Below are 13597 nucleotides of genomic sequence, written 5' to 3' on the forward strand. Positions count from 1 at the left end.
CTTAGGGCGACTTATTGGGCTTTCTATTTTGGGCTTACAGCCAGCTCAGTTGACAAGGATCACCGTCCACCCAAACCTCAGATCAAGCCCATAAACAGTGTCTAATATACCCCATTTCCTTCAAATTCCAATCTCATTATGGTCTTGAGTTTCAAGTGTTCTTCAATGACTTCATCTCCAATGATTTCAACACACTCTTCAATAATCTTCCATTGAATATTAGGCAATACCTAGCAGATACTGTTCCTGGTACGTTTCATGGTCGATTGGTACCCAAAAACTCTCTACATTTCGTCCACTCTTCATTTTCACTTCACTGGCTCTCCCATGCTCCTAAAGAGTTACTAGATGAGAGCTCCCCTGCGTACAATATGGGGAGGATCTTTTACACAGGTGCCCCAGTTGAAGTTTTGGAGGCTTACTTAGCTCAATTTGCTATGGACATCACCTCCTTTTTGGAAGCCAGGTCAATGGAGCTTGTCCATGGAGGGCTCATGACACCCTTATACTACCCTGCATCGCAGATGGGGATCCTACAATTGCCCATCTACAACCCAACTGTGCAGGAGTTCAACGCCTTAATAGAGAGTAATCCATGCTTCAGCATTGAGAGAATGGCACCGCTCGTCCTCGACGAACTAGATTTTAGTGTACAGACGGTGGTTCCAATCTCAAGAAACTTGACTCTTTCATCAATTCTGGGTCACCAATGTATCATATGTTTCTGGTTTTTGCCCTTCTGAAGGGCAACTATGCTTGATCACCCTTACGGCTTCTGTTGCAATTTCAATGTAAAGAAATTTGGATCATTTTTTGGAATTGTGTTTTTGTTCAAGCAAGCTATCTTAGTGTTGACGCTCAGGTTCAATAATTTCTACTTGTTTGGTAGGGTTAACAAGTAGTATACAAGTGTTTCATATGAGAGTCTTGTTTATGTACAAGGTTGGATTCACACATCTCTAACTATTCATAACCAAGATTGACGGAGAAAGTGATAGTGGGATCAATTAGAATAGACAAAAACTATTTGATTTTTGTGGCTAGAATAACAACATAGAAGATATAAAAATGGATTGCATGGTTTGACTATATTGTAATAATAAATGATATGTAAGATGTCGAATCTTATTAACCAAATTGTGAGATAAGATATGATCAGATATATTGTATATTGAATATATATATATATATATATATATATATGAGACAATATCACAAGATACATGCATATTGCATAAGGATATTATTACAAGAAAAAACAAACAAACATACATAGACTTGGTGATGGCCCTACTCGGGAATAGTAAACGCATAATATGGAATATGCCTCCTTAAGAGTGTTTAGACTATCCTCCATGCACAAACATGGAGGAAAAATATTTGAGAAATTCAACGAATTTTTTTTTTTATGTTTTTAAATATTCGAACCCATCTAGAAATAATTGAATTTGGAGAGAGCATAAAATTGAATTCAAACTTTAAAAGTTACATAAAATTGAAAAAAAAAACTAATTTTTTCATTATACATTATTTAAATAACAAATTTAATTAGAGCAGCACAAGTGGGATGGGTAGCTAGAATAATGTTATGTTTGGTATGCTTTTTTTTTTCTTTCTTTTTTTTTGTAAAACGTAAAACAATCATGAAAACACGTTTGATTTTTCATTTTAAAAAATAGTGATAGGGGGAGCTCCAAATTTTTGCTACAATTATAACTCTAATTCTCCCCCAAAACTATCTTAAATCAAGAATTAAATTTTATTTTTGAGTATTTTGGTATTCATAATGTTGGAATATAGTATATTTTGAAAAAAAAATCAAAATCATTAATTATAAACCTTAAATCCTAAACCCTAATTCTCAACTCCTAAACTCTAAATATGTCATTTAAAAAAACAATTATTTAACACGATTTTGCGGGATAATTGTAACTACAATTATAATAAAAAAATTGGAGCCTCTCCCAACTCTAAAAAACACGAAAAACAAGAAATCACTTCAAAATAGAAAATGAAAAAAAAAAGTTTTTGAAAAAAATATAAAATGCAGAAAACAAACCAAACAAACCCGTGAATTGGTTTGATTAAATATTTTTATGAGAGATTATAAAATAAAAAAAAAACTCGTAGCCGCCTAAAAGTCATTAGTATATTTTAGTGAGCAAGTCATTTTTAGTATATTTTAGTATACTAAAAACAAGAAATCATTTTTTAAAAATTTTAGAAAAATAACAATGATATAAGTATGCATGATTTTAACCATTAGATCATGTTTTCAAGTGTTGAAAATGAAAGAAAAATATTATATGCTACGGTCTCCCTTTGTTTCCACCAAAAAGAAGTTGAAACGCTGGGATTTTCGCCGACGTCTCCATTGGAACAATGACTATTGGTTGGATTTCAAACCCTAATCCTATCATGGAAGATGGCTCAACAATGGCTTGGATGGAAGGAATCATAAGAAAAGAAAACAAAAGAAAATTTTAGGTGAGTCCGATTAAAGCGTCACGTGTCGAGTATTTAGTGGAGCATGCATACCACATCATTCAGCTACCCAACCTCTGAATATTTTCTCCACTCAGGGATATGTTTTGACGAGAATCCACTTAATGTAGGAACATTCAGTTCAAACATATCAAAGTGATATTGTCTGTTTAACTAAAGACTCGCATGAATTTATTCTATTTGGGTCATCTCCGAAGTATTTAAGCCCAAAAAACATGTCACTTGGGTGAAAGAAAGTTGACTTTTTTTATTGACATACAACTCAATTAGGTTATGTTAATCCCATATGAGACTACAAGTCCTGAAACTCAATTCACCAAATGGATGCAGTGATTCGATACAATGTGACCTTGATACAACATTGAATCCGAGTTATATGAGTAGTTATTGGAGTTTGAGCCATTTCTTACATCTTTAGCTAAATTGTTAATCACTTTTTTTTATAGATAATTGTTAATCACTTTACATTTGTATATATATAGGAAAATTCTCAGATGTGGGATCTCACACTTTATTTGAAGTGTAGGATTCATCTAACACCATTCATTTCATGTAAATGCGGCCTCACACATGATGGGAATAGTGTTAGATGGATCTCGCATCTGAGTCTTCCATATATATATATATATATAAGGATTCTCTTATGCAAACACCCGCAAATTAATATAACTTACACACCTCAATCTCAGCCATTAGATCAATTGAACGGCTTAGATTAAAAAAATTTATTAAACAATGGTTCAACCCGTTTTTAGGACAAACCCGAGAGATCGTCTTCTACCTCTCGTATACCACAACCACTTTAATCGCCCAATGTCGATTTTGTCTCAGCACCTTCATCTCCCGCCTTCCAACAATTCTTCTCGCTCGCTCGTTTTGGCTTTTTTCCTCTGGATTTGTCTGGTGTTGGCTTTGTCTGGTGCTCTCCTCATACACTCCAGCAACAAGGATTAAGAAGCATGGGCATTGAGTCGCGATGCACACTTTGTATGCCTCCAATGGCGATAAAGATCGCCTTCATCTCTTATTTTAGAACTTTGGGTTTGGGGTCGCGAATCACGACCTTGCCGCATTGCCGCTGGAGGAATACAATATGGATTTTGGCAACAAATCTAAGTCGATTTTTTTTTTTACATATAGGACAATTCTTGTTTAGGGTCTTTTTTGGATTATGGATAACAATTTTTGTTTCGATTCTGAGTAACAATTATTGTTTAGGATCTTGTTTCAATTTGATGGTGCAAAATTTTTGTTTTGGTAATTTCATTCAGTATTTTCTTTCCATTGAACAATTTTGGATGCAAAATCAGTTTGATTTGTTGGTGCAAAATAGTTGTGTAAACCAAATCAAGTTGTTGGTGCTGCTTCGTTGATGCAGATGTGAAAGTTGTTGCTTCTTTTTTGATGCAGATGTGAAATCGGGAGGAAGAAGTATGTGAGTTGGGTTAGGACACCAAAACGGGTTGAAGTGTTGCAACCCAAATTTTTTTAATCTAAGTCTTTCAATAGATTCAATGATTGAGATAGAAGTGCGTAAGTTATGTTAATTTGCCGGTGTTCACATAAGAGAATCTATATATATATATATATGTTTGTTTTCTTGTGATTTGGATTAAAATAGGATACAACTATACATATCCTCCTCAAGTCAACTATTTGATTTTGTTTCAAGAATTGTTCTTTGACTGATTATTTATTTAAATCGTGTAGTCCACAAATGCTGACAGAATATATATATATATATTTATTTATTTATTTATTTGCCTCGTGTAGTCAAAAGTTTGTTTTCTTGGAAATTTTGACTATGCGCCATTCATGGAAGGAAATGTACTGGTATTAAAGTTGACTCCATTTGGTGGGGCCTATCTATCCTCACCGCACACTTTCATAAGCTCCTCAAAGGAATTTATTTTAGGGTATAAGTTCCTTATTCATTTATTTCACTCAATACTGTAATTTGAAAGTTGTTTTCAACAGTACTATGACAGCCTCTCCGTACTCACTTTGGGTCAGTCCATACTGGTTCGCACAGGTTTGTCTTCTCAAGCCTAACACCGGTTCATACTAGTTTGAGCCTTGAAAAAGTGCTTGTTACTAGGGGTGACAAAAAATCGGTTTAGCAACGTTTGTTTAGGAAATATTTACATGAAATATTCAAAGTAATGTATACAAAAATATAAAATAATGTATGAGTGATAAAAAGAAAGTGAAATTCTAAAGTGAAAGCGAAAGAGATAAAAAAAATATTGATGGCTGTCAACATGTGGTGGGCCCAAGAAAAATAAAATTGTTTGGAGTGGATAATTAAACTCTGATCATCGGAGTGATGGACCTAATTTTTACAGCTCCAACTAATGATTAGGGTGTCCTAGGCCAGACTATTGCCGAAAATCTTAACTTTCGTTACTTTAGGCTAAAGCCTGTCATGGGATTCCTATCACAACTGATTTATTTATAAATAAAGACAAAGGCAGAGACAAGTGGTATACCCTTGAGCATAGAAATTTCCGCATTGAGAATGAGAGATAGCCTGGTTGGTCAGGTTGTCTGTCCAGGACCTTGAGGTTCAGGGTTTGAGGTCCAGGTTTCTGATGAGGGTTTGAGATTTGGGTAATTTTTCATCTACTGTGGTGATCTTCATGCGCCTCGGACATGGCTTGACGTGTGTGGTCTGTGGGCTTTAAAAAAAAAAGGAAAAAGAAATTTCCGCACACAAGTGGCTCTGTGTTTGTCATTAATAATTCCCACTACCCTCGGAAAGTCTTGCCAACACTCAATCTATTGCTGAATATAAAAGGACCATCTCCGTCTATTCTACCCCCAATCTCGCATCAAACAATTTTGACTAAGTAAGCCATGGCACTATCAATGAAACTTGCGCTTCTCACTGCACTTGTCGTGGTTTTCTGCACCACCACCACCACAGAGGCAGCAAAACGGAAACAAACACTCACCCGTATCCAATTCTACTTCCACGAGATCCGAGCTGGCCCGAAACAGAGTGTCGTTCGGGTTGCTGGCCGTCCGAATTTCACCAGCCCAGATTCAATTTTAGCCTTGTTTGGATCCGTTTCAATAATGGACAACCCACTGTTGGCCACACCCGACCCGGATTCGCTACCTATTGGCCGTGCTCAAGGGTTGTTTGCCCTGTCATCGATGGAGGAGATTAGTGTTCTAATGTCGGCTACTTATATCTTCACTGGTGGGCCTTACAACGGGAGCTCATTCAGCTTGTTAGGTCGGAATCCGGCGTTTGAGCCACTGAGAGAAATCCCGATCGTCGGCGGCACCGGAGTTTTTAGGCTTGGGAGAGGATATTGCTTTGTGAGAACACATGCAATGGGTGAAACGGATGCCATGATCGGATATAATGTGACCTTGATATACTAATCAAAGGCTAAAGTATTATTTATATCCTCAAACTATGTATGTGTTCTCGATTCTATCCCTTTAAAAACACATTAGAATAAGGTGTATTTCATAAAAAATATATGTAAATAGTGTTCATCATCCTTAAATTATGAACTCAATTACTTTTATCTTGAACTTTCAAAAAAAATAAATCAAATCTATCTGAAAACAAATTAAAAGGAAATTCAAAAACTGATTTTAAAAATAAAAAAAATGATTTCGAGAAAATAAAAAACTGAACTACTGCCAAATTGAAAAAAAAAATTTGTGTTCTTCACTTCTTCTTGAATTCGACTCCCCACCGACAATGGATCTCACATACTTTAACTCTCCACCGACGTCATAGTGCGAGCCACGGGACCCAGTCATCAAAGTTCAAATACGGGTTCTCTCTTCTCTCTCTGATAGTTCTCCAATTTGGTAAAGCTAGGTCACACAAATGTGAGATCTCTATTTGGTTCAGCGCCGTCCCCTTCTACTCTTTCTTGGGCCCGCTGGAAGCAGTATCATGGTTCGGGACTGTGCTTTCCCTTACTGGCTCATAAGTCTGCTCTCGATCTATTCCTCTGATCTAGGTCAATATTTTCATTGCCTCTTTCAGCTCTTGGATTAAGGATTTCTTTCGCTCCCTTAATGGGTTTGTCAGGTTGGGTTTGAGGTTCTTGGTGTGTTCTCTGAGGTTATTGGATCCGCGTTCTTGAGTTCTTCTAATAGTGTGTTCAGGTGGTTGTGCTTCATCTGTGGGTTTTGTTGATTGTTGGCAGATGTGGGTTTTATTGATTCTTACAAGTTCCTCTTTCGTATTTTTCGTCCAAATTCATGGTTTGCTGGTGTGTTCTAATTGCTGGAGAGTCATTGCCGAAGATGGAATTCGTGGTTTGCTAAAGGAAGAAGAGGAACAGTAAAGAATTGGAAAGAAAAATACATTTTTTTAATTTCATTTGATGTGTAAAAAATTGATTAATTTTTTTTTACTTCTCATCACGCCACATGTGCAGTTTGCCGGAATTTAAATGCCACATCAGCACAATCCATCGGAAGTTTCACCGGAAATATGATTCAGGGTAGAAACGGAAAAATTAATAATTGAAAGTTCAAGATAGAAATAACTGAGTTCATAATTTAAGGATATAATCAAGAAAACATGGATAGTTTGAGGACATAAATGATAGTTTGGCCACTAATCAAATATTTATCTTAGTACTTCTACTTCTAGCAATGTGTGTAGCAACAATAAAACAACTTAAGTAATAGTATAGTGGTGAATTTGTTTGAAGTTGTAAGCTTTTAGTTTGATTCTTGTTGTTCAGGTTTGACAATCCGAGTAAAAGATAAAATTGTATTTTGTCATTTTCGGTTATCAAAAAAAGTGTGACAATAAAAATTTGTTTGGTTTTTTTTTTTAAGGTCAAGGATTGTCAGAAAATAAACCTAACTAGTAATTATAAATAAAGAAGTTTTGGTTGAAATGATTAAGTTAACTTTAATAACTCCTTACAAATGAGAAAAGTCGCAAGTTCGACTCTCACGCACATAGTAGTTTTGGCGGTTATTTTCATGTATGGGCTAAAAGGCTCATGATAGGTTTTATAGAGTTAACTTTCCTTTGTAGGCTTCGGTCTCGTTTTTCCCACTTGGGGTTTAATCCGGTCTTACCTATCGCCAATGTAGAACATGCTGGATTGACGATCCGAGTTTAAAACTAACCCAATTGTTTGGTGGATATGTCTGGCTGATGAATCCTCTGACTACCAAAAAAAAATAGTAACTACAAACAAGGCTTCACGAGAGTTGAGAGGATCCATCGCCCACCTCAACAAAATGGCTGGGCTAGTTGGTCCAAGCTTCCTAGGGCGACTTATTGGGCTTTTCTATTTTGGTCTACAACGAGCTCAGTTGACAAGGATCTCCATCCACCCTAACCTCAGATCAAGCCCATAAACAGTGTCAAATATACCCCATTTCCTTCAAATACCAATCTCATTGTGGTCTTGAGTTTCAAGTGTTCTTCAATGACTTCATCTCCAATGATTTCAACACACTCTTCAAGAATCTTCCATTGAATATTAGGCAATACCTAGCAGCTGGTGTTCCTGGCATGTTTCATGGTCGATTGGTACCCAAAAACTCTCTACATTTCGTCCACTCTTCATTTTCACTTCACTGGCTCTCTCACATGCTCCTAAAGAGTTAGTAGATGAGAGCTCCCCCTGCGTACAATAAGGGGAGGATCTTTATGAGAGACAAAAACTATTTGATATTTGTGGCTAGAATAACAACTTAGAAGATATTGAAATGGATTGCATGGTTTGACTATATTGTAATAATAAATGATATGTAAGATGTCGAATCTTATTAACCAAATTGTGAGATAAGATATGATCAGATATATTGTATATTGAATATATATATATATATATATATATATATATATATCACAAGATACATGCATATTGCATAAAGATATTATTAAAAGAAAAAAACAAAACAAAACAAACAAACAAACGTATAGACTTGGTGATAGCCCTACTCGAGAATAGTAAACGCATAATATGGATTATGGAACAAGCCTCCTTAAGAGTGTTTAGATTATCCTCCACAAACATGGAGGAAAAATATTTGAGAAATTCGACCAATTTTTTTTTTGATGTTTTTAAATATTCGAACCCATCTAGAAATAATTGAATTTGGAGAGAAGACAAATTTGAATTCAAACTTTAAAAGTTACATAAAATGAAAAAACTAATTTTTTTTCATTATATATTATTTAAATAACAAATTTAATTAGAGCAGCACAGGTGGGATGGGTAGATAGAATAATGTTCTGTTTGGTATTCTTGTTTTTCTTGTTTTGTAAAACATAAAACAATCACAAAAATACGTTTGGTTTTTCTTTTTAAAAAACAGGGATAGGGGGAACTTCATATTTTTGCTACAATTGTAGCTCTAATTCTCCCCCAAAACTATCTTAAATCATGAATTAAATTTTATTTTTGAGTATTTTAGTGTTCATAATGTTGGAATATAATATATTTTAAAAAAAATTCAAAATCATTAACTCTAAACCTTAAATCCTAAGAATTAAAATCTAAACCCTAAATCGTAAACCCTAATTCTTAACTCCTAAACTCTAATATGTTATTTAAAAAAAACAATTATTTAACATGGTTTTGAGGAAGAATTGTAACTATAATTATAATAAAAAATTGGAGCCTCTCCCAGTTCTAAAAAACATGAAAAATAATAAATCACTTCAAAATAGAAAACGAAAAAAAAAAGTTATTGAAAAAATATAAAATGCAGAAAACAGAAAACAAACCAAACAAACCCATGAATTGGTTTGATTAAATATTTTTTTGAGAGATTATTAAAAAAAAAAACTCGTAGCCGCCTAAAAGTCATTAGTATATTTTAGTGAGCAAACACTTTAAAAAAAAAAAATCCAAAGTCTTTTAAGTGCCATTTTTGTCAAAGTCCTTATCATAAACAAATAAATTCAATGCTTCTCATCTCCAATGGTGATTTGCACTCCATTTTCTTGGAAGTAGCTTCTCATAAAATTCGAGGTGACTTTTACTAATTAGCTGAAACTTTACATTAAAATATAAATTTATTAACAAATTCTACAACATTTGAATGTAACAATGATGCCATAATCACAACTCTTAAATATGACTTTTGAAATACATGTCATTTTTTGAAAATGTAGTATAAAAATATATATAAACTAAAGAAGAAAAATACTTTTCTCATTTTATTTTTAATCAACTTGTCTAAGAAAATTAAACCGCATTGGTGGCTTACTCCAAACCACATAATAATAGCTCGATTTTTTTTTTTATATCTCTAAGCTTAAGGCGGATGACATTAAGATCTTGTTGGGAGTTCGAATCAATTTGGAGTATTTCTTGGTTTTGCGGACTTGCCCACTTTCGAGAAGAGATATCTTTCATTTCTCTAGCCTGAGATGCCTAGTCTTACCTATTGTCAACATGGTGCGAGCTGTTCTGGGTCTTTGGCGGCCCGAGATCTGCGTCCCCTTAGCTGTTTAAATGACATGGTGAGTGTGGTGGTTTTTCGGTCACTAAAAAAATGATTTACACCTAACCGGTGTGAGATACAAATCTTTACAACAACATTTATTTGAAGATGACCTAGATGCATGTTTATTTCTATTGAGACTTCTTCAAACGTGAAGATTAATCCAAATGTATGCATATGTCATCAGTACTGAAAAATTCATGGAAAATGAAGTTTTGAACTTTTGATAAACTGAAATTAATTGATTCACAATTCCAACTATAATTGTGTATAAATACCCATCTCAATTGGATTAATTCATCAATAAACTTTACACTATTTACCTTACCATCCATCATCCATAGCTTCCACAAACAAAATGGTGCCTGTCTTTGCACTTCTTGTGCTCTGCTTAGCCGCCAGTGCAGCCACCACCAAAGCCCTAGGACCCAGAGTCACTGTTATCCAATTTTACTTGCACGAAATCATAAATGGGTCGGACCCAACCGCCGTACCAGTTGCGGCTCGGTCCAATTACACCGGCACAAATCCATATGCAGCAACGTTTGGAACCATTTCCGTGATGGATAACCCACTTAGGTCATCGGGTGACCCGAATTAGACTTTGGTGGGTCGGGCACAAGGGTTGTACGCGATGGCTTCGCTGAGTGAGCCTGCGCTGTTCATGTCTGCTACTTATACTTTCGTCACCGGAGATTATAACGGCAGCTCATTTAGTCTGGTTGGCCTGAATAAGGTGATGGATCCGGTGAGGGAAATGCCGATTGTTGGCGGAACCGGAAGGTTTCGGCTTGCGACCGGGTACAGCTTTGTTCGGACTTTCGGTGTGGATAGTTTGGGTAATAACATAATCGGGTATAATGTCACCTTGCGCCACTATTGAGTTGATTCTAGTTTTACAATTATTATAGTTTCCAATATTTGTTTTGTGATGGTCTTGTAAAATAATGGTGGGATTTGGGTCCCACAAATTTGGGGTTGTGTGAATTATTGAAATAAATTGGAAATTTTGTTTGTAATAAATAATATTAGGTGGTTAATATTCTTGCATTCATCAAGTATTTCATTTTTTTATATGAAAATTCACAATCACTATCATCCAAATATGTAATGGATAAATCTATGAGCTCACGCGATACTCCATACGCTATTGGTGTCAGATAATAAGTATTTGAAAATTATATATATGGACTCGATAGAAATCAAACTCACAACAACTAAAGAGATGACATATACAGAATTTTCAATCAATGTCAAAACAAATCGCTAAATATTAGATACCCTAAAAATAAAATTATTGATTAATTCAAACTTTAAATCACGAGTTTTGCTTGCATACTGATAGTAATTAATAGTGGAGGCGTTTATGGACGTGGTCCGATGTATGTATGTCTCACGTATATATTTTGCGCTTCAGACTTTGGGCAAATCAAAGAGAAATTTCAATTACTTGACAATTTACATTTAATGGTGAATAAAAAATTGAAATATTTTAGAAATTGAAAAACAAAAATATGATGTAATGTAACCACCTCCCAAATCATTAGATTCAAATTATAGATTTTATCATTTTAAACGAATTGTGTAACCTTTCAGGTCCATCTTTTCATTTAACAATAATATTATAGTAATTATGTGTTGGGCACCTTTTAGTAAATTTGAATCTTCAACTAGCGTCGTGGGAGACAGAAAGCCTCGCCGTCAATCCCCATAATCTTCTCCTCCTGGACCGCCTCTCCGGTCACATACGCCATACTTGTCCGGAAAAAAGAGAATTTATTGTAATAACGATTTCAAAAAATCTAGACTAAGAAATTCGAACACATCATTATTAAATTATAATTTATTCAAATCCGGAGACTTTTGCGGATGCGAAGCTTCTACATGGTGGCTAAAAAAAATCGGGGTATCCAATCGGACAACAACACGTATTTATGAAATATTTACATGTTCGGATCTTAATTCGGATTGGATTTCGGATCTACTTAATTGATCAAACCCGAATTGATTTAAATCCAGATAATAATCTAATCCGAATTACGGTCTGAACAAATAAATCTGATAAGGTTTATGTGTTTGAATTCAAACCCGGACCCGATTTTAAATGGGACAAAAAAAAAATTATCTTTGGACTAATATTTCGAACATATAACTTACGTTTAAACTTGATTTAATTTCAGATCGGACAAATTTAATATGAATAGGATAGAATTTTGCCTCCATGCTTCTACATATACATTCATTATGACATCACTGCGAAATTCATGTACAGAGAAGTCAGTTTGACTAATTGTATTCTTTATTATACAAATCCAACTTGGTTGCTGTGAATCCCATGACCCAATTCTATAAAGTCTAGTGTCTCAATCTTCTCCATATTCTCACACTACCTCCTCAATCATGGCTTCCAGTGCCAAAATCCTGTTTCTCGCAGCACTTCTCGTGCTCTGCTGCTCCACACCCACCGAAGCCTTTGGTCCCAAACGCACCCGCATCCAATTTTACCTCCACGAGATAATGAACGGCACCGACCCTACTGCAGTACCCGTCGCTGCCCGGTCCAACTACACGGGCGCAAACCCGTTGGCTGCCATGTTCGGTACAATTTCAATCATGGACAACCCACTTCGGACCTCCCGCGACGCGAATTCGACTTTGCTGGGGCGGGCGCAAGGGCTGTACGCGATGGCGTCGCAGAGTGAGGTGGTGCTGTTTATGTCGGCTACTTATTCGTTCACCGCCGGGCGTAATAACGGGAGCTCGTTTAGTCTGGTTGGGTTGAATCACGCGATGAGGCCGTTGAGGGAGATTCCGATTGTGGGCGGTACCGGACGGTTTCGGCTGGCGGAAGGGTATTGTACGGTTCGGACTGTTGCCATTGACGGGTCGAATAATATAATCGGGTATAATGCGACCCTGTTCCACTATTGAGTTGGAGAACTAATATTACTAATCATACCCTTGCAATATTTGTCATTTATCTTATAATAATGATGTAATTTTTGTATTTTTTTTTTGAATTCCAATAAAATTTGAGATCTTTCAATCTATGAAATAAAAATCATTGATCCTTAATTAGTGTTTTTTTTTTTGAAATACCGTTGAGAAATATGTTTTACATTGGAATCGAACATTAAACACACGTATGCCTAAACCAATTTAGCCACCTACCTATTGTTGGTAATTAGTGTCTTGTTTGAGATTATTTTTAGAAAATGAGTATTGAAATTTACAACTAGAATAAAGTGATGAACCTTACAAAAAAAAAAAGTAATGAAGGTAGGTCACCACTAAATCATAAAAATGACTTCGAATCTATCCTTGTAGTAAAGAGTGAGAAAGCATTAGGCTTGTAAATAATATAAAATATAACAAATTCACTCCCTCCTATGAGTTCAAGCTTTTAAGAATATCAATGTTTCACTTTCACAAGGTATTAGTGTCCTAAACCTAATGACAAGGTATTGGTTTCGAATCCTACCTTTGCGTGGTTTAAAACAATTAAAATGTTGCACTTATCGGGCTTTTCAAAAGAGGCAAAGTCTGGCCCACAATTGAAAAAGAGTGTTAGAGTATAGAGTATTACGTCGTTGTTGATATAAAAGATATAATATTCACTCATCCTACAAGTGTGGGG

General features: G+C 35.3%; 1 protein-coding gene and 1 pseudogene across 1 annotated transcript; both read left to right on the forward strand.

Annotated features, from left to right (window-relative positions):
- The first annotated feature begins 10251 nt into the window (after positions 1–10251).
- LOC119987280 lies at positions 10252–11033 on the forward strand (annotated as a pseudogene).
- A 1283-nt stretch (positions 11034–12316) lies between these two features.
- On the forward strand, positions 12317–13035 carry LOC119987231 (dirigent protein 1-like). Its single transcript, XM_038832085.1, has one exon. It carries the CDS (start codon positions 12361–12363, stop codon positions 12889–12891), a length of 531 nt encoding a protein of 176 aa, XP_038688013.1. The 5' UTR covers positions 12317–12360; the 3' UTR covers positions 12892–13035.
- Positions 13036–13597: the final 562 nt, after the last annotated feature.

The sequence above is a fragment of the Tripterygium wilfordii genome, chromosome 20 (genome assembly GCF_013401445.1).
Source record: "Tripterygium wilfordii isolate XIE 37 chromosome 20, ASM1340144v1, whole genome shotgun sequence".
NCBI lineage: Eukaryota > Viridiplantae > Streptophyta > Magnoliopsida > Celastrales > Celastraceae > Tripterygium > Tripterygium wilfordii.

Excerpts from the sequence above, each read along its gene's own strand:
- LOC119987231 (XM_038832085.1), top strand. The coding sequence starts at position 12,361 with ATGGCTTCCAGTGCCAAAATCCTGTTTCTCGCAGCACTTCTCGTGCTC.